Source organism: Eubalaena glacialis, chromosome 15 (assembly GCF_028564815.1).
Source record: "Eubalaena glacialis isolate mEubGla1 chromosome 15, mEubGla1.1.hap2.+ XY, whole genome shotgun sequence".
Classification (NCBI taxonomy): Eukaryota; Metazoa; Chordata; class Mammalia; order Artiodactyla; family Balaenidae; genus Eubalaena; species Eubalaena glacialis.
In genome coordinates, this window is record NC_083730.1 from 85,208,467 (window position 1) to 85,234,187 (window position 25,721).

Here is a 25,721-nt window from a genome sequence, read left to right on the forward strand (position 1 = left end):
ACTTGAGGGGAGACAGTGGAACCAGGGCAGGGATATTTTATAGATCTCATGTCACACAACCAGACCTTCTACCACTCTGCTCTCCTATGCAGAAAGTCAACAAGAACTTTCTGTCCCTTTTATCTACCTAAGGGCACAACTGCTCAGGGTGCAGGGCTGGAGGCCCTCAGTGCACACCACCCACCCCTCCTGCAGGAGAACAGTCAACACCACACTGTGAACTTATCGTAGAATAGATTTATTTACCTGAAACCATGTCTGTGCATTGCCTGTTACCAGCACAGAAACAAACTGCTTTCTATTTACAGTCTAAGTCAAACATGCGTTGTGATAAATTGACGTTTAGCATTTTATTGATATAAATGCATCACAATATTCGTATTGCACCAACATCTGTCTACTGCTTCTGATTTCATTAAATAAGTTACATTTAATACAGTGCAAAATAGCTGCACACTCAAAAAATAACTGAAGTTATGAACTGGAAGCCTACATTTTTAACCATTCAACACCTGTAGTGTTTTCAATAAATTTATAAATAAGCAAACTGTACAGGGCCAATTAAAAAGTAGCATGTTTCAATGACACCATAGAGAAATCTGGCTACTTACAACTGAAGGCATGCATTACAACTGAATATTGTACATTTATTTAAGCTATGACATTTTGCACAGAGAAATATGGAGACTTGGCTGATGGCTTCTAAGTTCTTGGATAAGGTTTCAGAACCTCATTCTTCTTGCAGCAAAGAAACCAAATTTCTCTGGAGAGGCTTTCTGATTCATTAAGCTAAACTGTACATTTGTAATTATTTTGATTTAAAAGCTAAAAACCCCACTGGTAATACACGTTTCCTCCACATAACACACAATGAGTTGGGGAGTTTTTTCTAATTTTCTTTTTCCCCCCAACATCAATCATGCAGAGGGGCTGGTAGACGTGTTGCTAAAAAACGCACATGCACGCAACTGAACACCCTTAAATTTCTGCAAAATGGTTTAGGAAGCGGTTACTCCAGTATTGCTGAAAAGGAAAGAGAGAGGAAATCAGCTTTATGAAATATGGGGAGGAAATGTTAGAATAACTAATTTAAGATTAATAGTGACAGATGAAAAGGAATATTCGGTTTGATCTTTTAAGATTTTAAGACTAGCATTTCTGATCAACTGTCCCTGAGGGGTTGCCCACACAGGGTAGCATCCAGAAGCACTGGCTCAGCAACACAGGCCCCTCATGTCACCTGGCTACAGAGAATCCCACCAGGCAGACACTTAATCGCCTCAGGTATAACAGAAGTTGAGAAGAAGTCCTCGGTTAGCAGTGCAGAGGGTAAGGAAGGCAAAGCAGAGTGAGCAGCGTGGTAATCAGCGCCAAACCCCTCTCCTTCCTTCCCCGGGGGCCAGTCCTAGAAGGGGAACTGCTTATCACTGTTCCCTTTCAAGAAAAAAGGCTGCAGATTACCCTCATATGCAGGGTGGTGGTTTTGACACAATTTGGTGCATCCGCACTGCAGACACAACAGGCTTGGCAGACACTGAGCTAACGCTTGTGGTCTTGGATATTCCTGAGGTCTGCCCACCCCACAGACATTCAGGGGCCCGAGGCCCCAGTTTGAAGGTAATGCGGCAGCCGCTGCTTGTGAGGGAAGGTGGCAGTTGCCCTGCTTGTCTCTGAGCTCCTGCAGCTCTCCCTACCCAACGTGCCACCTGCACCGTGCAGATGCAGAATGACCTGCTGGCACAGTGCCCCACTTAGGAAACGTGTAAGGCTGCCATCTCCTGGGCAAAGGGTAAAGCTCTACTAAAGAGGTCAGTCTGGGCATGGGGTGGCAAAAAACCAGAACACTGATGGGATGGGCCTTCAGCCCACTTGCCCGTCGAGAAAGAACCTGGAGCAAGTTTCAGGCAAGAGCTGCCTGAGAGCATGTAACACGATGGGTCTGAGGATGGTGCCGTCCTATCCAGCTACTGATGGCGGCAGAAGCAGAGAGGCCAACAGTGCCTTCCTGCGGGTACTTGGTGAGGATGGGGCTGGGTACCTGCTTCTCCCTATAGGACAGAGGCCAGGGATGTGCCCACAGCAGCACTAACTACTGAGGAGGTGCCAATGCAGATGTTTTTGGCGGCGAAGCCTGAAACAGAGCAGACAAAAGGACTCTGCACCACTGGGTCTTTCCCACTCCCAGCTGTCTGAGTTGAGGGAAATGGGTGCCTAAACCACCTCTGTGGGCTGAACAGGCCTGAAGCTGAGAAAGCACAAGGTAACAGCCTTCCATACCATTCAACTTACTCTGTAAGGGCCAATAATAATCAAGGAACTGAGTCAGGAAAAGTTGACCACTGAATGGCACCCCACCCAACAAGCTCAGACATCCTGGTTTGGTTTGCAGCCGAGACACACTCCTTGCATTTGATCTGCTCAACCTGTTTCTACACCCCATAACGCTGAAATTGGCAAAATGTACCCCCTACATTCTCTGCCAAGCAAACCAGCTTACCCCTCCTCTGAGAGGCCTCCATGAGCCAGGCCAGGACTCTAAATTAAGAATCCGCCTCCATGTGCCCTTTCTACCCCCTTACACGGAGACCTCTTAACTTCGCAGCACCTTGTCCTGCTTGATACCTGTTAACCTTTCCCCAGACTCTCAGCATTTACATCATGTCTTCTGGCTGGCCCTGTATCCAGGGCCCAAGTACCTTCAAGTACTCACAAGAACTCTTGGGGCTTCACGTGGAGGGAGCTACCACCCTGAATACCGAGCTGCTGCCTAGGCCCTCCTTCACCCTGGCTAATGATGGGGCAGGTTGTTTGCTAGCTGAGCAGAACTATGGCCAGTATCTTTTCTCTCCCGGGTACATTAAAGCACAGTTAAATCTCAGCCGCAAAGAGTATGACCCAGAAGGTGGAAAAAGGTGGCCTATTTAAAATGAACCAGGGAATTCCCTGGCAGCCCAGTGGCTAGGACTCAGTGCGCTCACTGCTGGGGCCCGAGTTCAGTCCCTGGTCAGGGAACTAAGATCCCACAAGCTGCGCAGCACAGCCATAAAAAGAAAAAAGTCATGCAACAAATGATGCATGAGTTTATTGGTTCAGTTACTTCCTTTCACTCGCTTTTTGCTTTTTAATGAACCAGGTAGCAAGATTCTGGGACAAGTCCTTGCAGCTAACAAAGATCAAAGGAACCATGACAAGTTTTTTTGTGAATCCTCATCTTGGCATTTGTGAAGGCACCTGTCAGTCTGACCAAAGCAGAACTACCTTCTCTTCCCCCAGGCCCTCCCCCCCACTGACATGTGGCTGTGCTGTTGTCCTAGGCAGTGGGTGGCGTCGAGAACAGCTACCCCAGCCCACAGGTGCATAGGTGCCACATAAAATCGTATGCCCGCTGCTCTCAGGGTGCCTGACATAAGGGGCTTACTCATTAGTGTCATATAGCCAGCTCATTTAGTGGCAGTCACCTTTAGGCTAAAGCATCCAAATTTCAGGGAATACTCACGTTAGTTGATGGATGTTGGAAGGCATTGGAGGAAAACACCACAGTTAGGACTGTTAATGACTTACACACTGTTGGTTAAGACTGATCTCGAACATGCGCAAACATTTATCATAGTAACGGTGGTGGTTAGTGCCACATTCAAATAAAAATAGTTCTATACAATATGTTCATTTGGTCATGTGCTATTTACAGATTTTACAAAACACATACACACACACACTTGCCCTTATGTCCTCTACACCAGGCTAAAACAGGCCAGCAGAAACTTGCATAAAAATGTATCACAGATAACAGTGCCTATACACTAAAAATAAAATTCCTACAACTACCTATGCAGCAGAACAGGATCCTTCTTCCCCTCAAGCACAGTAAAACTATAAGTAAAACTAAGAACTTAAGAGAAAGTTGGACATGTTCGTTCAAACTAAGCCACTTAAGAGTTAAAAACAAGACAGTTATTTTTCTCTGTCCATTTAAAATGTTTTATTTTTCTTTTTAAACTAGATTGTGAAGTGCCACTGAAATAGGCAATGTTGGCAAAACAATGTCTGTTACAATAAAATACATTAGACATTTAAATAAATAACCTTAAAAACTATGTGAGGGGACATGAACCCAGTCGATTGAATCTGGAACAATGTTTTCTGCACAAGCGAGAACAAGCATACCTCTTGTTAAGACTGATGTAAACAGAACCATCAAAATCCTACAGGAGAAGCAGCCGAGCGGGGTGGGGGTGGAGGTGGGGTGGAGGTGAACAAGGGCCAAGGGGTAAAGGGGTGGGGGGCAAACCAAAAAAAAATACTGACTGAGGTAGCAGTACTCTGCTCAGTGCAGAAAAATTGGCTTATGAATAAAAATTAGACTGTGATCTCAGATTAAATCCAGATGATCATGCAAAAGACACAATACATGCTATTTAGTTTTAGAAAAAAACCACACACATTCATTTCCTAAAATCTGCTGCCAATTAATTTGCTGACAATGTCTGCTGGCTCAACTATTTTTTTTTATACAAGGATGAGTATTAAACAGAACACTGTACATGCTTTTTCATCTACAAAAAAATATTTGCATAAAATAGTGTTAGTTCTCTGTACATGTCAATGGACACTTTAATCATGTGTATAAAAAAGGAAAATCTTGCCCCACTGGAGTCAGAAAAAGCAAAACAAAATCTAGAGTATGAAAACCTCCTTCACCAGCCAGTATGTTCATGTGAAAATTCAGCAGAAATAGACAGTTGCTTTAAACAATAAAAAAATTGATTAAGTTAAACATCATCTTTATGCAAAACTGTCAGTCAAGACCAGAACATATCACTAAAGTTAGTGTCTGTGCTATAGACCCAGATCACCAGAGGCATTATGAGCAGCACAAAGGGCCAGGAGATCCCATCGGTGCATGCTGAAAACGAGCAGGATTTGGTGGCAGGCTGCACACACTCTTTACCAGGTTCTAGGTAGTTGCGGGCCACAAACTTGAGGGTCTCATCCATTAGAATCACAGGCAAGGAGATTTTCAGCACCATCAGCCACTGGGTCAAATTCAGTGGTGTGATCTGGAAGATAATCTGAAACACAAAGAAACCTCATCAAGCTCCCCAACTTGCTGGACAGGCAGCCAGGCCCCAGCCCAGGCTCCCCCCACCGCTTACTGGCAAGGGTTCCACGTAGAGAATTAAGAAATGGAGTGACATGGACAGGCAGATGGAGCCCACGAGCCAAATGTTCTCCCAAGGGGGCATCCTCAGCAGGGACTGGTTTTCAGACAAGCTGCAGAACAAGGAGAGGTAGGTGGGTGAAATGTGCCTGCTGAAAGGGCAAAAGCATATGCCATCACCGACAGAGACTGTTCAGAACCACACTTCAATAAAGCGACGGCTAACTTGGCATTGCCTATTGCCTACTGACCTAATTCTATTAAGTTTCTACAGTGGCAAAGTTAAGGAAGAATGTTGATGTAGGACAGACTTCCAATTTAAATCTAGGCTTCAGCGTAGCAATCCCATTTCAGTGTGTTCAAAGCTGCTCTCAATTGCCCTTGACACTTAGGCTATTTTGAAATTTCCATTTTTGTCACTGGCTTAATTAGATGATACTGTTTGTCTCAATGCTAAAGGGCAAGAGCTCCTTCCCTGTGGGCACTGGCACACAGGGGTGCAGAAGTCCCTATTTTTGGCCACTGCTGTCTCTTGAAGAACATGTGGCTAAGCACTCCCACTACTTCCTGGAGGTGATGATGACTTAAGCTCTTAAAACCGGTGCTGCTTGTTCTTCCTTTTGGGGAGGGCGGAGCTTTCCTGTGATTCTCAATCAACCATGACACACACACAATCCCCCAGTGCCCTGGCTGTCAGGCTCTTGCCCCAGCATGCTGAGAAGACTCACTGACCTGTTAAGGGCGTTGCACATCTCTATGGTTACTAGAACAGAGAGCGCCATTGTCATTGGGTATGGGGATTCAAAGACTGTACAATCCACTCCTTCAAAGTCCAGGTTGTCCTCTTTACACTGTAGGAAATGGCTCTGCAACAAAAGCCCAATCAAGTTCCTGATCAGCCAAGGACATTTCCAAAGTCCACACCAAGCCCAGAACACAGACCCACGCAAAATCTCACCGCATTTCCCAGAGAAGCCCTGGTCCTTCAGAATAGCCTTAGATGCAACTGCTTATTGTTAGAGTATTAAGATTATTTGACTGACATCCAAACCGTAGAAAGCTCAAGGACAACTTTGTCTGTGAAGACTTACAACACTTTGCATCTAAGGTACAGAAAGAAAGGTGGCTACGTACCAGCTGGTAGAAGGACAGTCTCGGACCACCCTCGGCAGCAATGAACCACCACGCAGCAGCACCCACGGTAGCAGCGCCAACATAACCTGGGAACAAACATCATGACACTAACACACATGGGGTTTACGGCCTGCAGCGTTACTGCAGGTGCTGCCTCGTGGGCCAACCCCTAGGACAGAGATCAAAGACATGGTATGTCAATGAGCCTGTGCTGCCACTAGCACCTGCTCACTCGCATCAGATAAAGCAGCTAGGCTGACGGTTTCCACAATGAGAAGGGTGTCTGTGGTACAGAAGAACCAGGCAACTTTTCCTCCAGAATTTGTGAGGAAAAGCACCTACTATAGAATTGGTAGGACCTTTACACTAGCCATGCCCTCGCTAACCAGCAGCCAGTATGTTAAGGCTGCAGGCACGTGTTCTCCACGTGAGGAAGGCCATGCTGTGCTGGAGCACCAGATGACACCCGTCATGACTTTCTGGCAAACTCGTGCTACCAGTTATACACTAATTTATTTGCTCCATCAAAGGCCTGGCAGAACCTTTACACGGAAAGGCCATTAGAGCAGTTAGTGCAGAACGCTGAGCACATGGCAGTGCTTGAAGCCAATTCTGGGACCATCCCCTCCCCCACCCCAACAATTCCTTTTGAATTCAGCAAGTTTATTATAAAGAAGCAACAAAGGGTAGTGGAGAATACAGGCACTTGAGAATAAGAGACTGTCCCAATGCAGTAGTATCCAGTAGTATCCACTGAAAGGTCCAAGTGCACACCCTCTAACCCAGCAATTCCAACAGAGCAGTAGGCAGGTGGTGCACAGCGATGAGGCAGCTATACTAGTACTGATGTAAAACTACCCAAAAAACAGAAATACAAAAAGACAAGGTTCAGCATACAGGTGTGTACAGCATGCCATCGCTTGCGAAAATAAACACCTAAGATGGATCTATTTGCTAGAGTATCCCAAGAAGGCGTGCCGGAGGGGAACCAACTGGTTGAGAGCCTTCCTGCTTTATGCCACTGTGTGGTTTTTGAGTGTTAAATCATGTGAACATATTAAAACAAAACAGTTTCCTATGGGACCCTAAGGAAGTCATTTAACCTCTCTCTGGGCCTCACTTTCCTAACCTATGAAATGGGGAAGAGAGAAGCAGTATCCTGGGTCAGGACGAGGTCTACAAAGCCGACACATGTGGAAGAACCAACCACTGCTGATGAATGCACAGATCGCTTCCTCTCACTTAGGGAAAGGGGGGACTTCGTTTTACATCTTGATCATTTAAGGCCTCAGTCGTCCCTGTATTTCCTTTGCCCATAGATTAAATCTGAGAACCTCATTCACAAAGGCCCAAGGAAGAAGGAGGATGCTAAAGTAAGGGACTAACTTTACTGTAAACTGGGTATACACATACACAGCTCATTAAACTGCAAGAGGGCAGTCTCCATATTTTGCTACCCTAATATGGGGATAGAAAAAAATGTGCTTTTAAGGGATGCATTTACAAAATTTGGACTCAAACAGTCGTTTAAAAATCAATAATATAAAAAACTGTACTCACAGCCAATAGCCAGGTAACGGAAAAAGAGCCACCCACTGATCAGTGGTTCCTTTGGGTTCCGGGGTGGTCTGTTCATAATGTCCAGATCAGGAGGATTGAACCCCAGTGCAGTGGCAGGCAGGCCATCTGTCACCAGATTGACCCAGAGCAGCTGGACAGGAATTAAAGCCTCAGGAAATCCAAGGGCTGCTGTTAGGAAAATACTGTTTCCATCCAAGAAAAGAAGAAAAAGACCCCAAATTATTTTTGGCCACTATTTAAAATAACATCACCACCCCATCTTCCTCCATAAAAATCAGTGGACAGCAATGATTGTTTTAACTTTTTCCCTGGGCAATCATAAAATATTTATTATATCCAATTCCAAATTAACTTTTACAAGACTAAGAATTTTATGTTACCATATATAGTTAATTTAAATTCATTTCTATGTTAAAGTGCATCCTTTGCACACTGGAGCAGCCGCAGACAGCCCTCCTGAGGGCCAGAGGAAGTACCTCTACCTTCAAAAGGGCCTCCTTCATCTTTTCCGGCCCTCCCTCTCTCCTGCTGCACTAAGAGCAAAGCTGCTGCCACATGAAGAGCAAATCTGGAAAACTGGTCATCACAAGCCAAGGAATACACGTGACCTGTCATAGGGACCCACCAAACAACTTCCCCGACATTGGACGAGATGAGGTAGCGGATAAACTGCTTCATGTTGTTGTATATCGCCCGTCCCTCCTCCACGGCAGCCACGATGGTGGAGAAGTTGTCATCAGCCAGGACCATCTCAGAGGCGGTTTTAGCCACTGCGGTGCCAGAGCCCATGGCAATGCCGATTTCAGATTTCTTCAGAGCAGGAGCATCATTCACACCGTCTCCAGTCTGAAAGGGTTAGAAACCCACCACTGGTTTACACCTGCCACCTAACACACTGCCAACAAATGCTCAGCCATCCTAAAGCCAGGGAATGATGAATGGAGCTGTTGGGCCTCTGGACAACAGAATTCTCTGGGAGAGTTTTCATTTTTTTAAGTTGGTGTCATAAAACACGTTTTACCTGGGAAATGTAAAATTGCCAAACGAGCTAATAGGTGACACTTCAGAGGGAAGTGGGACAAAGGGGACTTCAAATTATCTGTATTATTTTTTTACCAAACAAAACACAATATGGCAGTCAAGACAAAATACTTGTATCCACATGGATAAATCTCAAGTAGAATAAAGGCAGACTTCAAAAATATGTAAACTATAATATATAAAGACCAAAAACGGGCAAAAACACTTAAATATTGTCTACAGATACAAAACTATCATTCCCATGTATGTTTTCTATACTTCTACTAAACACCCAGTACTGAATTCAGAATGGTGCTTTCCTCTGGGAGAGAGAAGGGAAGGGGGAGGAAAGAGGAAGGGAGGAAGACAACTATAATAACTGGTTTCAAGCAACAAAATTAAGTTGTTTTTAAGAGTGTGAAGTTTCACAGATAAGCAGCAGAAAGCAAATATGACACAATGTTAATATGTCTCGGTGAAAAAATCAGATGCGAGGAAGAATATGGGAAATGCTTCATCAACAGGTAGCTCTTAAGAGAACACATCACCAGTACATCTCATCTCAGGTAAGGCTATCCAAAACTGGGTGACAAGAGTGTGGATTATGTCCTGAATCAGCTTTTAGAAACGTGAGATACAAACATGTATATTTTAACCACATCAAAGATAAAAAAAGATATCACCAAATATTTCCCCTGTGACTGATTCAGACTTCCAGGTCTTAAACTTCTCCAGAATCTTCCATGCATGCAACATACAGCATGCCAACTACTGGTCAATAGAACCCTTGAGAAACAGCCCCAGATCATGACAAAAATAAAGAAGTTCCAAATATGGGAGCTATTACTAAAAATTTAATGGTCAGAATTAGAATCTGCTGTGTTTGTGCAGTCTGTTACCCGTACATGTCTAAAGACACTCACCATGGCTGTAATCTCATCAAAAGACTGAAGAAATTCTACAATTTTAGACTTGTGGGAAGGTTCAACTCGAGCGAAACAGCGGGCATTCAAGCAGGCTTCTCTTTGGGCTGAAGGACTGAGCTCATCAAACTCCCGACCCGTGAAGGCCCTTGATGTCACATCCTCGTCCTGCCTGAAGATGCCAATGCGCCGGCAGATGGCCACAGCGGTGCCCTTGTTGTCGCCCGTGATCATGATGACCCGGATGCCTGCCTGCCGGCACAGCTTCACAGAGGAGGCCACTTCAGTTCTGGGAGGGTCCAGCATGCCCACACAGCCAACAAAAGTCAGATTGGTCTAGAGTTAAAGAATCACCTTATGTCAAAACAGGAAATTCTGGTTTTTCCCCTAGTGTGGACAGCAAAGGTTTCTGCATTTTCTTATGACAGAATTCACACCATTGATATAAATCCAATGAAGAACAGAATTCCAATAAATCAGAAACAATTAAAAATCACTACATTCTTGTTACCAAATAATTCTTTAGCTTTCATAATAATATTCTGAAATGAGGAAAAAAATATACCGAGGAATAAAAACATTTTGATAGTGGCCAATTAGTGGCCCATAGTACCCAAATTTGTTCCCTGTTCAAGGCTTCAGGAAGTCACATACCTGATATGAAAGTATTCTGTGAGCAGAAAAGTAGACGGAATCTCTCCACTTGGACAATTTGACCTTCAGTAACTAACAAGTGTTTTAAAAATAGCCTCAATTTTTAAAACATCTTAATTTACATGAGCGCTGCAAAATAGGTTTTTAGCCTTGATGATTCTACTTTGAAAGTAATAGGCCTGTATTAAGTTGTTAACTGTGTATGTTTGAAGCAGCAATCTAAATTATAAAGGTAATACATTTGGCCTGCAGAAAAACAAATAACCGCACCCTTTTCTCGGAAAAAGCAAGACTCATTTGACCTTTTATTGAAGGAGTGCTGTCTGAACACAATGAATGTGCAGGATGTGGGCAAAGCAGCTTTTCATTAGCTAACCTCATATTTAATAAAGTTGGCAGAGTCCTCCAGGTTCATTTCTTCTCTTCTCAGTGGGTTGTCATGAGTGGCCAGAGCCAGGCATCGCAGTGTGTCGCTGCCACTGCCCCATTCCCGAATGACAGACATGATCTTCTGTTTGACTCCAGGAGTCATGGGGACTTTAGTACTTCCAACTCGAATGTGGGTACACCTGTCAATGACACCTTCGGGGGCACCCTGGAAATGTTACAGATTTAGATCAACAATTTTATTTATTAGCTCACCCAGGATTCCAATCCTGGTAAGAACATCTCAACTGCAATCTGCTGTACTTGCCTTCACAAACATTTTGCTCATCGATGTCCGGCTCGGTTTGTTTGGTGTACAGTAAACCGACATCGATTTTCTATCACGTGAAAACTCTAGAGTAAATTCTTTTTTCATCAACTGTTTAATGACCTATAAAGACAACATATATGGAATATTATTGGATGGCAATTTCTGTACATTTTTGATTTGTTAAACTAACATTCACTAAGTACCTATTATGTGAAAGGCAATGGGGATACAGCAACAGACAAACAAGTTCTCACCCTCATAAAACTTACCCTCTAGTTTGGGAAAGACACACTAGAATGTGAAAGTAGATTATAAGTGCTACGGAGAAGAATATTTAAAAATAAGCAGGGAAGAGAGAAAATTATGTATGATTGCGCTTTTACATAAAGTATTGAGAAGGCAGTATTTGAGTAAAAATGTGAAAGATGTGTGAGTGTGGCAGAGAGAACAGACGTGCAGGCTGACGTGACCTGGCACGTTCAAGGAGCCTCCAGGCCAACATGGCTGGAACAGAGTTTGCAAAAAAGAAGTGAGAGGTTAATGGCAGGGGTGGCAGAAGCAGGTTGTAGGATCTTAAAAGTCAATGTAAGGCATCTGGCTTTTTTAACAGGTGAAACAGGAAGACAATGGAGGGTTTCGAGCTCTGGCAGTTAAGTATTAGCTGAAGCAGGGGCAAGGAACACCACTTAAATATTCTAAATAGCTTTAGATAGCTAGTGGGTACTATATTAGATGTCAGCACATGGACAGTATTTAAAGTCATGAGGTGAGAAGAGTTCAAGGGAGTAACTGCAGACAGAAAAGGCCGAGGACTGGGCCCTGGAACCTCTTCACCTCTGGTGGGATGTGGAAGATGCAGCCAAGGAGATGGCAGGGGACAGGGGGCGGGGGAGAGAGGAGAACGAGTGAAGTGAAGGACTTTCAAGGAGGGAGAGACTGGCAGGATAAACTGACAGCTCAGGTAAAACGAAGACTAAGAATTAACCTTCAGATTCAGATTTGGACTGTCTATGTATACAATCATGTTACCTACAAAATAAACATACTTTATCCTTCCCAATTTTTGTATCTTTGATTTTTCTTGCCTTACTGCATGAACTAGGACTGCCAGTACAACACTGAATAGAAATGTTGAAAGTAGAAATTCTTCTTTTGCCATTAGATATGATGTTAATTTTGTGTAAATACACCATCAACTTGAAGATAAGTTTGTTGAGTTTTTATCATGAACTGAGATTAAATTTTATCAGATGCCTTTTCTACATCTATTTAAATGATCTTACGGTTTTTTGCCTTTACTCAATTATGTGGTGAATTACACTGATTTCTCCCTAATTCAGACAAGTATTTAATAATAACTGTAGAAATCCCAAAGAACCTCAGCATCCAATATAGGCAATTACGAGTGGACTGAAGCCATCCTCTCAGCAAGAGTTGCCCCAAGCAACAAAGACAATCACTATGAATTCTACATTATTTGACTGATATATTACTTATGTATTTAGTTTCCATTAAGCATTTGTACCAATGACTCTAGGAAGACTGAAAGAATGGGTAGTGATTCTGAGTGAGGTGTGGACCTCGGCGCCAGATACATCCTAGGGGGAGAGAAGAACAAAGCCATTGCTTCCAGTATCAGGGCTGTGAAGATCAACAGTCCTATCCAAATGGGCCACTAGGCCTTAAAAAGCTGGTCCTGCTCTATTCACCTCTGTACTATGCAAGGTTCTTGCTTTCGGGGGCGGGAGGAGTGGGCAAAAGTTCATTTCTGGGAATTTTCAGTGAGTGAGCACCATGACAGTCATTTCTGATCCCTTCACTCAGCTGCTGTGGCAAAAAATGAGGCAAAGGAGGGCACAGAGCAAGAAAATACTTAGACCGCAGACTCTTACAGAACGGACACTCCTGCCCTTATTTGCAGTGGTCATTACAATTAACGTACCACTTTTTTAAGTTCCATGCTGCTACTTGTTTCCCTTCATTGAGCAGTTACAGGTCTAGAATCATATAATTCTAAACCTCAGTCTCTGTGAAGCTGAATCTTCGGGTTGCTTCTGAGGGGTTTAGTCACACCAACTAATAATAGAGCTGTCAGACAATGTGGCTTTGCAAGGATTGGCCCCCTGCTTAATGACAACTGGGGTGAATTCCCTATAACAGAAACAAAGGGCCTGGATGTCTGTTTCATGAAAACCATGTAAATCAGGGCAGGATGCCATAGGAGCTGCCCAAGACCCTCACGGCAGTGAGACTGTTAGTTGTGAAGCACAAGTAGGGCGACTATACTTCAGCTGAGACATCCTCCACGCCGGTGCGAGTTTTGATTTCTCGGGATAGTATAAAGGAGGCAAAACAATGTAAAGGAAACAGAGTGCCAGAGCAGAAGTCCAGTTCTGCCTCACCCTGTCGCCCACCTTAGGCTGCCTGTGCCGTGTGGTGCCACCCTACTCCCCCAAAACACACTGCCTCCTAATCTGCCCTGGATATCCAGGGGAGGATGAAAGAAAGGAAACGTAGCGACAGCTGACAGCTCATTTAGTAGAAATGAGTCTTGCTTTTGCATAAAAATATAGGAAAGGCTATATTTTAAGTTCCCATTTCTCCTTATTCTACCAGGAAACCCTGACTACAAATCAAAGAAGTGCTACAAAGAGGAGCCTCAAGCACTAACTGGCAGCCATTTGGAGATGACAGGTACTAAGAGATTATGTGTAGCAGAACCCAATTCCAAAGAAATCTAAGCTCCAAGGCTGGGAGGCAGCAGGTACTGGGAATAGGTCTGGAGACCCACCGTAGGATCTCCTGGCTACACCACCCTGCACTGCACGAAGATGGTGTTCACCCTGGTGCAGAGGGGCAGGTGTGTTTCCAGGGTGGTGGATTGTGGGGGTGGGCCCAGACGGAGACGTTGGGGCCTGACCTGCTTCCTTCTTAGGTACCTTCTGCTCCTGCCCGGCATCACAGTCCCTTCAACCCGTCTTCTCTGGCTTCTGCAGTTCCCATTTCTGAGCTTCCTTAGCTCGCTTCTTGGCGCCATGCTTCTTCTCTTCCTCTCGTTCCACTTGTACGTGCTGCTGCCTGTTACTCTGACCTTCGTGTGTTATAACATCTTGTTTGCACACTGCTTACGCTGCTTCTCATCTAAGCAACCACTCACCACTCTGGCTAGGACAAAGGCTGGATCTGTCCTGCAGTAAACTGTCAGTGGATTCTGTGTCCTCGCACATTTGGTACAGCTGGACCTGAGTAAAACCACCTGCAACAGAGGCTGGCAGACACTGGCCATCTGGTCAGCCTCCAGCTCCTGGGTCTCCTCAACAGACTGGTCCATCCTGCCTGCCACTTTGTTCAGCCCAAGAAACCCAGGCTCTGGGGCTCCGACAGGCAGGGGGAAGGCAGCTGAGGAGCCACAGATTTGTCTATAGTGTCTAGGGCAGACACGCCTGCACCCTCCAACACTGCCACCTCACTGAGCTTTGAATGTCAAGCTAGCCTTGTAGTTGTGGTAATTCTGCTCAAATATAACACGTCAAAGTTTTGATATATTACTAGACTCAATCTGCTAATGTGCTGAGAATCTCTACTTCTATTGATATATTATGAAGAATACTAGCTTGTAACTTCCTTTTCTTGTCGCATCCATGTCAGGTTTTGGTATCAGGGTTATACTGGCCTCATCAAATGAGTTGATAAGGGTTCCATTTTCTGCCCTTTGTTTTTTTGTGGCCGCCGTGCTGCACAGCTTGCAGTGAAAGCACCGAGTCCTAACCACTGGACTGCCAGGGAACTCCCCCAAGCTGGTATTTCTTTAGCGTTATGCAGAATTGGGCCTGAGGAATTTTTGTGGGGCAGATTTTTAATTATAGATTCAATTAATATAACAGACACAGGATTATTCCATTTTTCTGTGTCAGCTTAGAAAGCTGTGTTACTGAAAGGACTTGTTGATTTCTTCTACGCCGTCAAAATTGTTCAGAATAGCTTTCTGATCTTGTCTTTGCTATTTCCCTTCTACTTGTATTTAATTTGCTGGTTTTCTACTTTCTTCAGATGGAAGCTTATTTATCTTTTTGTTATCAATTTCTAGTTTAATTCTTTCATGATCAGCAACCGGCTGTATTTCAATCCTTTGTAATTTGTTGAGTCTTGCTTCATGGACCAGCAATATGGTCTATTCTGGTGAATGTTCCTTATGCATTTGAAAAGCATATTGGAAGTAGCACGATACGGACTTCCCTGGTGGCGCAGTGGTTAAGAATCTGCCTGCTAAAGCAGGGTACACAGGTTCAAGCCTGGTCTGGGAAGATCCCACATGCCGTGGAGCAACTAAGCCCGTGCACCACTACTACTGAAGCCCGTGCGCCTAGAGCCCGTGCTTCGCAACAAGTGAAGCCACCTCAATGAGAAGCCCGCACACCACAACAAAGAGTAGCCTGTGCTCGCCGCAACTAGAGAAAGCCCACGCGCAGCAATGAAGACCCAACACAGCCAAAAATAGATAGATAAATAAATTAAAAAGAAGTAGCACAATAGAAATAAGGGTTGGATTGAGTATATTTACAGTGTTGTTCCATATCCTGATTTTTCAACTGCTTGTTCTGTCAATTTTTGAGATAGGTGTGTTAAAATCTCCAACTCTCATTGTGAATTCATCTACTTGCCCTTTTATTTCTGTCAACTTTTGCTTCGTGTACCTTTTAAAAATTTTATTTATTTATTTATCTTATTTTTGGCTGTGCTGGGTCTTTGTTGCTGCATGCGGGCTTTCTCTAGTTGTGGTGAGCTCTTCATCGCGGTGGCTTCTCTTGTTGTGGAGCAAGGGCGTTAGGCACACAGGCTTCAGTAGTTGTGGCTTGTGGGCTCTAGAGCGCAGGCTCAGTAGTTGTGGTGCACGGGCTTAGTTGCTCCGTGGCATGTGGGATCTTCCTGGACCAGGGCTCGAACCCATGTCCCCTGCATTGGCAGGCAGATTCTTAACCACTGTGCCACCAGGGAAGTCCTTGCTTCATGTACTTTAAATGTGTTAGTAGTACACATGCATAAACAATTGGCCCATTTAGCACAAGGTCATGGGCAACTTTGACAAGAGGTTTTGATAGACTAGAAGGAGGCAAAAGCTTGACTGGAGTGGATTCAAGAAAATGGGAAGAATGAAACAATACAATACATAAAAACAGCTCTTTTGAGAAATTTTACTGTGAAGGAAAAGAAGCAGGGTGCTTAAGGCAAAAGAAAGTTTTTAGATAAAAACATACTATTGGGCTTCCTTGGTGGCGGAGTGGTTGGGAATCCGCCTGCCAATGCAGGGGACACGGGTTCGAGCCCTGGTCCGGGAAGATCCCACATGCCGCAGAGCGGCTGGGCTCCTGCGCCACAACTGCTGAGCCTGCGCTCTAGAGCCCGTGAGCCACAACTGCTGAGCCCACGTGCCACGGCTACTGAAGTCCGCGCGCCTAGAGCCTGTGCTCTGCAACAAGAGGGGCCACAGCAATAAGAGGCCCGCGCACTGCAACGAGGAGTAGCCCTCACTCGCCGCAACTAGAGAAAGCCCACGTGCAGCAACGAAGACCCAACGCAGCCAAAAATAAATAAATTAAATAAATTTAATTAAAAAACAAAAAAAACATACTATTATTTCTCTAATGAAGATCCAGTAAAGATGGGAGATTGATAAGCAGGAAAGATGTTGGGGCTTACTAGACAAGGAGCAGCTGGGTTTTGCTGGGAGCAAGAAGAGTCCATTTCACAGCACCAGGGGAGACGGCATACCTTATGGGCACAGAGGCTGCATGTGGAAATTATCCAATGATTACTTTTATTTTCGTGGTCAAATGGCCAGACCATTTTACCTTATAGTGAGTATGGGGAAGGAGATATTGCAAGTTTGAGGAAATAAGGTATATACTAAGTTATCTAAGAGAGTAAGAGAGTGAGCAGACTAAGAATATATGGTCTGAGTGATGGGCAACATGAATAAAACACTAAGCTCAAATACTGACCGAGTTGCAGGCATTTGCTCGTTCTATTTTAGAAAGACCCTTCAATTCAGTATCAAATACATTCATCTTCTCTACCAGGCAAGTGAGAGCAGTCTCTGTAGCTTCTCCAACTTTTTCATACACACCCTTCGCCTGTAGTAGTTAAAAGCATACAAATTACAAAAAGGGAAAAGTAGTAAATTTTCTTTAATAAAGACTTTTTCCATAGGTGGACAATCTCTCGTCCATTGTACCATTATTCTTTGGGCCATTTTATCCTATTCTGGAGCATACGATCCAGATAATTAAAAATAAACTCAAAGCATAGGTGTGCATTTTATCTTTTTCTAGTAATTAGGTCTTTCATTTCCCTTAACCATAAGAAGCCAATAATCACAGTATTAATTCAAACATAGCTTTCAAACAGTATTTGTAATTCCTTGTCATTATTTATCATTCTACAGAGTTTACATTCTGTTTCTGTTGGGGACTGGCTTGCCTTTAGAAACCAAAGAATTTATCTCACTGTGTTTATAATTAAAAAGGGAGGAAAAAAAGGTTTTCTGTTGGTTAAATTTTATATCATCATCATCAAAACAACCTTCTAAGCCTCAGTCTGTCCTCTAGGACATAATGTTACCCATCTTAAAAAGCAAGATCAATACCCTATACTTTCAGGAAAAAGTATCCTGGGTTTTAATCATTTATAGTAACTAAGCTATACACAGAAGAGAACATCATGTATGCTACAACTCCTAGTTAAGTAACTGCAATGCTCAGTCACAGAGAATATATGAAAGGCTCCCAACTTCCTTTGGGTAGGTCATGCTGGCTCTGATAGAGATAGGCTCTTAATGGAAAGGGAAAATAAAACCAGGAACCCATACTTTCAAAAAGGGAGGAAGGAAGGCTGGATTTTCATTCCACCCACCGCACCCTTGAACTACGAACAGCCAGGTCTAGTTTCTCATTTGTGAGGAGGCTTACCTCATTGTAATCCAAAGCAGAGTCATTACAGAGAGCACAAATTGTTGCCAATTCCACAAGACCATCATATTGATGACATTTCACTGGTTTATCATCTTTATGTCTGTCAAAAGAAAAAGTAACTCTTAGAACACACTGTGGTCATCTCTATTGATTTTTATTTAATCATTTACTAATAAATAGAATTTCGTGGACAACGGACTGGCAAGCATTCAAAAGAAATCTGATGCTGGAGACAGAACGTTTCTCTGGTATCAATAGTTAATCAGTAAAGACCAGGAATTCTTAGTTAATGAAATTCCTCCACCACTGTTATCAATGAAAAACAAACAGGAATTCCCTGGTGGTCCAGTGGTTAGGGCTCGGTGCTCTCACTGCCAGGGCCCTGGGTCCAATTCCTGGTCAGGGAACTAAGATCCCGCAAGCCGTGCAGCATGACCAAAAAAACCAAACCAAAACCAAAACCAAACCAAACCAAACCAGAAACCCCACTTGAAAATTTAGGCTTCAAAAGATGAAAAAGGGTCACTGGCCTATACAACCTGTAATATCAATTTCAATTTCCAAAGTATGTATTATCAATTTTGTTTTTAAAGAAAATGACCTACTCTGATAAACATGAGCCACATTAGGAAAACTGTCTGAACATTTTAGAGACACTGCAAGTCTATACAAGCACCAAACTACCAGAGTGGAGCCTTTAAAGGACAAGGAGGGATTACTCACATTTCTCCGATAGGTGCGTATGTTGATCCAGTTATGGTAAACTCATTAAGGGAACAAGTATCACTGTCAACTTTGTCCAGAATGAACATCTACAGAAAAAAAAAGCTAAGTGTTGAAAAGGTATAAAAAATATGCTAGAAAAAACATATAACTTTTGCTAAGACAAAAGACCTTTCTCACTTAAGTATCAATGTTAATGAAAGTGATTAATTGAAGCTCAGCATGAGGAATATTGTCCCTTATTCCAACTGGACACTATTAAGACTGCCTCCCCCATCCTCCTAACAGTCCGAGAAACAGCATCACTGAGGAGCTGAATAAATAATAAGCAGCAACAGCACCAGACACAGAAGAGAACCCATGTGAAATCTGAGTTATGAGGACTCTGGGTCAGTCAATTCCAAAGACTCAGCAGTACTCTTTAGAATGCTCAGAATTCCAAATTTCAAATGGCTGGCTGAGGAAGTGACATAGGTATTCCTGCCTTAGAGCTAACAGTAAAAGCTTAGGAAGAATAAACTCACATTTCAGAGTTGCATAAACACTCCCCAAGTAAAATAAGACAAATTGCTTCTCTACTTCTTCCTACTTATTTTTATTGTGGCAATAGCTCATTTTCTATGAAGCTGCACAACTACATGTATACAGTAAGAAGCCCGCAGAGCTGAATGAACTGATGCTACCAAGACAATATAGATGGAAGCATGCTTAGGAAAGAATTCTTAATTTTACAGAATAATAAAGTGACATAAGCTAGTTTCTTAAAGATGGCTTCTTTTTTCTTGGTTTGCTTTCCAATTATAATTCAGAAGTCCAGTTTGGAATGATCAAACCATTCTACAATAAGGAATTTTTAAAATGTTAAAGTAAAAAAGGGCCATGTAATGCTTTAAAAACATCTTTTCAGAGCATTCTGACTCATATTCAGTAAGAAAATCTGCTCATTTTTATTTTAAAATAACTTCTTTTGCCTCATAAGATTTGCTTATTATATAGCACATACTTTTTTCTCCCACATCTTTATTGGAGTATAAGTGCTTTACAATGTTGTGTTAGTTTCTGCTGTACAACAGAGTGAATCGGCTATATGCATACATATATCCCTATATCCCCTCCCTCTTGAGCCTCCCTCCCACCCTCCCTTATCCCATCCCTCTAGGTCGTCACAAAGCATGGAATTGGTCTCCTTGTGCTATGCAGCAGCTTCCCACTAGCCATCCATTTTACATTTGATAGTGTATATATGTCAATTATAGCACATACTTTTAAATTCCAAAAGCTTCATTTCAAAAGTACACTCAGAACTAAATCAACCTTGGAACTGAACTAAAGCTATGAGTAAGACAAAACGATTTTTTTAAAAATTAAAATATACAATGGGATTTAAAACTGTGATGACTCCTGATAAAAGGTGCTAGTTCAAACACATATAACTGGTGTGTCAAATGAGGAAAAGATTCATGTCCAAGGTCACATGCAGCAAGATCACCAATCCCTACAACTTCTTTCTAACAGACACAACATCTAAAAAAGGAAGCTTGGCACAAAGCTCTTTCCAAAGATGTCTGACATTTACAGAAGAGGAAACAAAGGACTAGAGAGGTTAAAAGATGTGCTCACAGTTACACAATTATTCAGTGGAAGAGAGAGAACCAGGTTTACCAATGTTTCCCATCAGAAAATTCAACTTTACCTTTCTATTAAAAGTTGTGTGACCCTCGGACACGTCACAACTTCTCAGAGCCTAAGTTTTCTAACCTCTTGAGCAGGATTACCATACGATTCAAATAAAGTCACATGTGAAAAATTAACTGCACTAAGCCTTATCAAAGCAAGTTGGCATTATTATTACTATACACCATGCCATTTCTTTAATGACAGTTTATAAAAGTGAAACTCTTTGGGTCTATACCAGAGTCCAAAATATTCTAAGACATTCAGAATTCTAACCCACACCAACTAAATCTGAATGCACATGGGCATTTTAGACTGCAAGCCAGTAAACCATTTAGAAACTGCATGACGAAAGTATCCCGAAGTCAAGGGCAGTTATGCAATCCACTGCAAGAAACCTCCTGTAGAATACTGATTAGCATCAGCTTTCTGTCGCCAAAGGTAGAACAGAACAAAGAGGCAAGCTATTTCTTCAATAGAACATTTTAAATCAAATCATTTAAGGGAAAATATAAGAACAAAAACATTTTTATCATGGACTGTGTTTTAGTCTTAGTTTAAAGTCTGAAGCTGCCACAACCTTACCATTTTTTAAAGATTACAATTTCACACACTGCTTTACCTTCATGGATATAAGGACTATTCTGAGGAATTAAAGCTTACAGTCTAAGTTTAAACAATTTCCTGGGGGAAACCAAACAGGTAAAATGAAATTCCCTTTCTCTTCCCCAATCAATCAGCTTTTAGCTGACAACTAGCTTTTAGCAGATTCGTCCAACCTTTTTTGGTTCCAAGGAAAGAGAACTTAGGTAGCTCAGTTACACCCTGCATCTACTCAAGAAACTCAAGACAAGCTAGAAGCTTACCACTTGAGAGAACACCCCAGTGTGTTTTAAACACCTGTCCATTCACTCTAAATCTGGGTTTTGGACAACACAAAAAGTTGAGGGTGTGTATATCAAAAAAATACCATGAATATAAATTTGGCAAGAAAAAGATTCAGAGGGTTCAACTATTAAAACAAGAACAATTTCCAATGCTAAAAAAACATTAACTAAAACCTGGAGATAAGGCCAAGGGGAGGATGGCATGTCCTCTCAATGTCATTCAGAAGCATTACTTAAAAACAAGCACACTCAAAGATTTAGTGTTTTGGAAAAATTTAACATTCTTTCACTGTGCTATTATCAAGGGCTCATGTTTTATGAAGTTGTGGCTTTTTGTCCTCTATAAAAGATAACCTTAGTTTTACTGCCCTATAGGATATTAACCAGTTTTTGTAATCTAACACACATCAATTCTATTCTAATATTGAGCACTTCCTCACATGGTCCTGTAACCAGTTTTACCATCTTACTGATTCTCCCTCATTGAATTAATGAGCCAAACAGAATCTTTGACATGTGTCCACTCAGTATTTGTATGAGTTGTGTACCTTTTGGAAAATTACTTTGCCTTGTACAAAGTAGTAGTAGTTTTTTTGTGTGCGTGTGTCAATTTTATATTTAATTTATCCTTCCAGTTTTATTGAGATATAAGTGACATACAGCACTGTATAAGCTTAAGGTATACAGCACAATGATCTGACTTACGATCATCATGAAATGATTATCACAATAAGTTAAGTTTAATGAACATCGTCTAATATATACAAAATAAAAAAGTTTTCTCCTTGTGATGAGAATTCTTAAGATTTACTCTCTTGACAACTTTCATATATAACATACAGCAGTGCTAATTATATTTATCATGTTGTACATTACATTCCCTAAGACTTATTTATCCTATAACTGGAAGTTTGTACCTTTTGATCACCTTCATCCAATTCCTCCCCCTCCCACCCACACCCCTGCCTCTGATAATCACAAATTTGATCTTTTTCTATGTTTGTTTTTGAAGTATAATTGAACTAAAACTTCCTGGTGCATGGGATAGTGATGCGATATTTCTATACATTTCAAAATGATCATCATGATAAGTCTAGTTCTCATCTGTCACCATACAAAGATATTACATTATTATTGACTGTGTTCCCTGCACTCTACATTTCATACCCATGACACACTTATTCTGTAACTGGAAGTTTGTACCTCAATTTCCCTCATCTGTTTCTCTCATCGCCCCCCACCTCAAAGTTGTTTAAACAAAACCTAGGGAAATTGAATTACATGAAAGAACTTCATTAAGCTGTACCATTACATTATTTCTTTAGTTCTTATTTTGCTAAGGGAAGGTTTAAAGTTTTTAATTTTATCCCCAAGTGATGGTCAAAACAACCTAAGAGGGCTTCCCTGGTGGCGCAGTGGTTGAGAATCCGCCTGCCAGTGCAGGGAACACGGGTTCGAGCCCTGGTCTGGGAAGATCCCACATGCCGCGGAGCAACTAATCCGTGAGCCACAACTACTGAGCCTGCGTTCTAGAGCCCGCGAGCTACAACTACTGAGCCCGTGCTCCACAACAAGAGAAGCCACTGCTCGCTGCAACTAGAGAAAGCCCACGCACAGCAATGAAGACCCAATGCAGCCAAAGATAAATAAATAAATAAATATTAAAAAAAACAAACACAAAAAACAAAACAAAACAACCTAAGAAAGGAAGGATGAACACAGAGAATGAAGCAAGTTAAAGGCAATTATTTACTTTCCAAGAAGAAAACATGTCTCATTCAATGTGTTAAGGAAGTACCAATTAGAATTTTATGTAGGCAGGTAACTAGCTGGTTTATAGAACTCTTCCTTTGAAGCTTATGTTAACATACATACACTTAGAGAGAGAAGAACAGGGAAATAAAGTAAGCATAGTCACCTAACACGTTTACAGACTGCTTACAGTTATTTCCCCAGTACAAATATATCAGCCATGTAGATAACTTTTATTTCATGACATAGTTTTGGGAATTAAATGATTAATTCCTCTGAAGTGTAAGAAATTACCCTGGGCTCAGGCTACACATACAACCCAATTTGCTTAAAGCACATAAAAAGGTATCAAATTATAAATCAAAGGTTTTAAGATCCAGCAATCCCACTCGTGGGCATATATCCAGAAATGATGAAAAGATATATGCACCCCAATGTTCATAGCAGCACTATTTACAATAGTCAAGACAGAGGGAGACCTCCCTGGTGGTGCAGTGGTTAAGAATCTGCCTGCCAATGCAGGGGACACGGGTTCGAGCCCTGGTCTGGGAAGATCCCACATGCCGTGGAGCAACTAAGCCCGTGTGCCACACCTACTGAGCCTGCGCTCTAGAACCTGCAAGCCACAACTACTGAGCCTGCGTGCTGCAACTACTGAAGCCCGTGCACCACAAGAGAAGCCACCGCAATAAGAAGCCTGCGTACTGCAACAAAGAGTAGTCCCCGCTCACCGCAACTAGAGAAAGCCCGTGCACAGCAACGAAGACCCAACGCAGCCAAAAAAAAAAAAAAAGACATAGAGGGACTTCCCTGGTGGTCCAGTGGGTAGGACTCCACACTCCCAATGCAGGGGGCCCAGGTTCAATCCCTGGTTGGGGAGCTGGATCCAGCATGCATGCCACAACTAAGAGTTTGCATGTTGCAACTAAGAGCCCGCATACAAAGAGGTCTGCATGCCGCAACTAAAAAAAGACCCTGCATGCTGCAGCTGAGGCCCAGCAGAGCAAAGAAAGGAAGGGGGGGAGGGAGGCAGGGGGGAGGGAGGGAGGAAGACATGGGAAGAAACCTAAGTGTCTGTCCATCGATAGATGAATGTATAAGGAGATGTGGTATATAGATATACAATGGAATATTACTCAGCCATAAAAAAGAATGAAAATAATGCCACTTGTTATATGTGGAATCTAAAAAAAAGGGTACAAATGAACTTATTTACAAAACAGAAGTAGAGTTATGGATGTAGAAAACAAACTTATGGTTACCAGGGGATAAGCAGTGGGAGGGATAATATGGGAGATTGGGATTGACATACACATACTTCTATATATAAAATAGATCACTAATAAGAACCTGCTGTATAACACAGGGAACTCTACTCAATACTCTGTAATGGCCTATATGGGAAAAGAATCTAAAAAAAAAGCAGGTATATGTATATATGTAACTGATTCACTTTGCTATACACCTGAAACTAACACAACACTGTAAACCAATTATACTTCAATAAAAATAAAATAAAAAAATAAATCACACAGGGAGCTCTACTTCACTTCGCTGTACAGTAGAAACTAACATAATATCGTAAAACAACTATACACCAATTAAAAAAAAATAGTAATTAAAAAAATAATAAATCAAAGGTTTTGATGGCATGAAGGCATATTCTTAGGATGAATCAACAACCATAACCTGCAAAGATTCTGAAACTATTCCCACTTACCCTGCAGACTGACATCTGGTTCGTTGTCAGTGTACCAGTCTTGTCTGAGCAGATAACAGAAGTACAACCAAGGGTTTCCACGGAAGGGAGACTTCGAACAATGGCATTTTTCTTTGCCATTCTGCGAGTTCCAAGAGCCAGACAGGTGGTGATGACAGCAGGCAGACCTTCAGGAATGGCTGCTACAGCCAGGGCCACAGCAATTTTAAAGTAGTAAATAGCACCTCTGATCCAGGAGCCTCCATGAACTGGGTCATTGAAGTGTCCAATGTTTATGATCCAGACCGCAATGCATATAAGGGAGATGACTTTGGATAGCTGTTCCCCAAACTCATCTAGTTTCTGCTGGAGGGGTGTTCTCTCCTGTTCCGTGGCCACCATTTCATCCCGGATCTTGCCAATTTCAGTGTTGACTCCAGTTGCCACCACCACTCCCATGGCTTTGCCGGCAGCAATGTTTGTACCCTAGGACAGAAGTAGAGAAATGGTTACAAGATTAACACCACACCCAATTTAAATACTGACTAGTAAACTCAGACTTGTGTGGATTTTCAAGAGCGCACCCAGATTCTCTCACCACATTCTACTGGGTCTTCCAGTGGCAATCAGCCATCTAACTTTGATGATGAGCAATACCTCATGCAGGCAGTGTGGTCCATCTCTCCCTGATTTGATTCTCCATGAAATTAGAATGGTACCTATTTGCCCCAGAGCCCTCTACACCGGCCCACCTGGAATCTCTATTCACAATACTGAGCCTGGCTTGCAGACTAGCTTTGGGCTGGGACAGCGCTTAACCCCTCTGTGTTCCTGACTTTTCATACTTCATA

At 42.5% G+C, this 25,721-nt stretch overlaps 1 protein-coding gene across 1 annotated transcript in view; it reads right to left on the bottom strand.

The window, feature by feature from the left end:
- Positions 1 to 251: 251 nt before the first annotated feature.
- Positions 252 to 25,721, bottom strand: part of ATP2A2 (ATPase sarcoplasmic/endoplasmic reticulum Ca2+ transporting 2) — a 60,800-nt gene continuing 35,330 nt past the window's right edge. The window contains exons 8-20 of the mRNA XM_061170223.1: positions 24,892 to 25,356; positions 18,859 to 18,947; positions 18,133 to 18,235; positions 17,167 to 17,298; positions 11,165 to 11,287; positions 10,847 to 11,065; positions 9,817 to 10,152; positions 8,499 to 8,719; positions 7,853 to 8,055; positions 6,293 to 6,378; positions 5,891 to 6,024; positions 5,154 to 5,271; positions 252 to 5,069 (exon numbers count right to left, since the gene is read on the bottom strand). Of these exons, the coding sequence (XP_061026206.1) occupies positions 4,800 to 5,069; positions 5,154 to 5,271; positions 5,891 to 6,024; positions 6,293 to 6,378; positions 7,853 to 8,055; positions 8,499 to 8,719; positions 9,817 to 10,152; positions 10,847 to 11,065; positions 11,165 to 11,287; positions 17,167 to 17,298; positions 18,133 to 18,235; positions 18,859 to 18,947; positions 24,892 to 25,356 (2,499 nt within the window). The 3' untranslated portion in view covers positions 252 to 4,799. The remainder of the gene's footprint in view (positions 5,070 to 5,153; positions 5,272 to 5,890; positions 6,025 to 6,292; positions 6,379 to 7,852; positions 8,056 to 8,498; positions 8,720 to 9,816; positions 10,153 to 10,846; positions 11,066 to 11,164; positions 11,288 to 17,166; positions 17,299 to 18,132; positions 18,236 to 18,858; positions 18,948 to 24,891; positions 25,357 to 25,721) is intronic.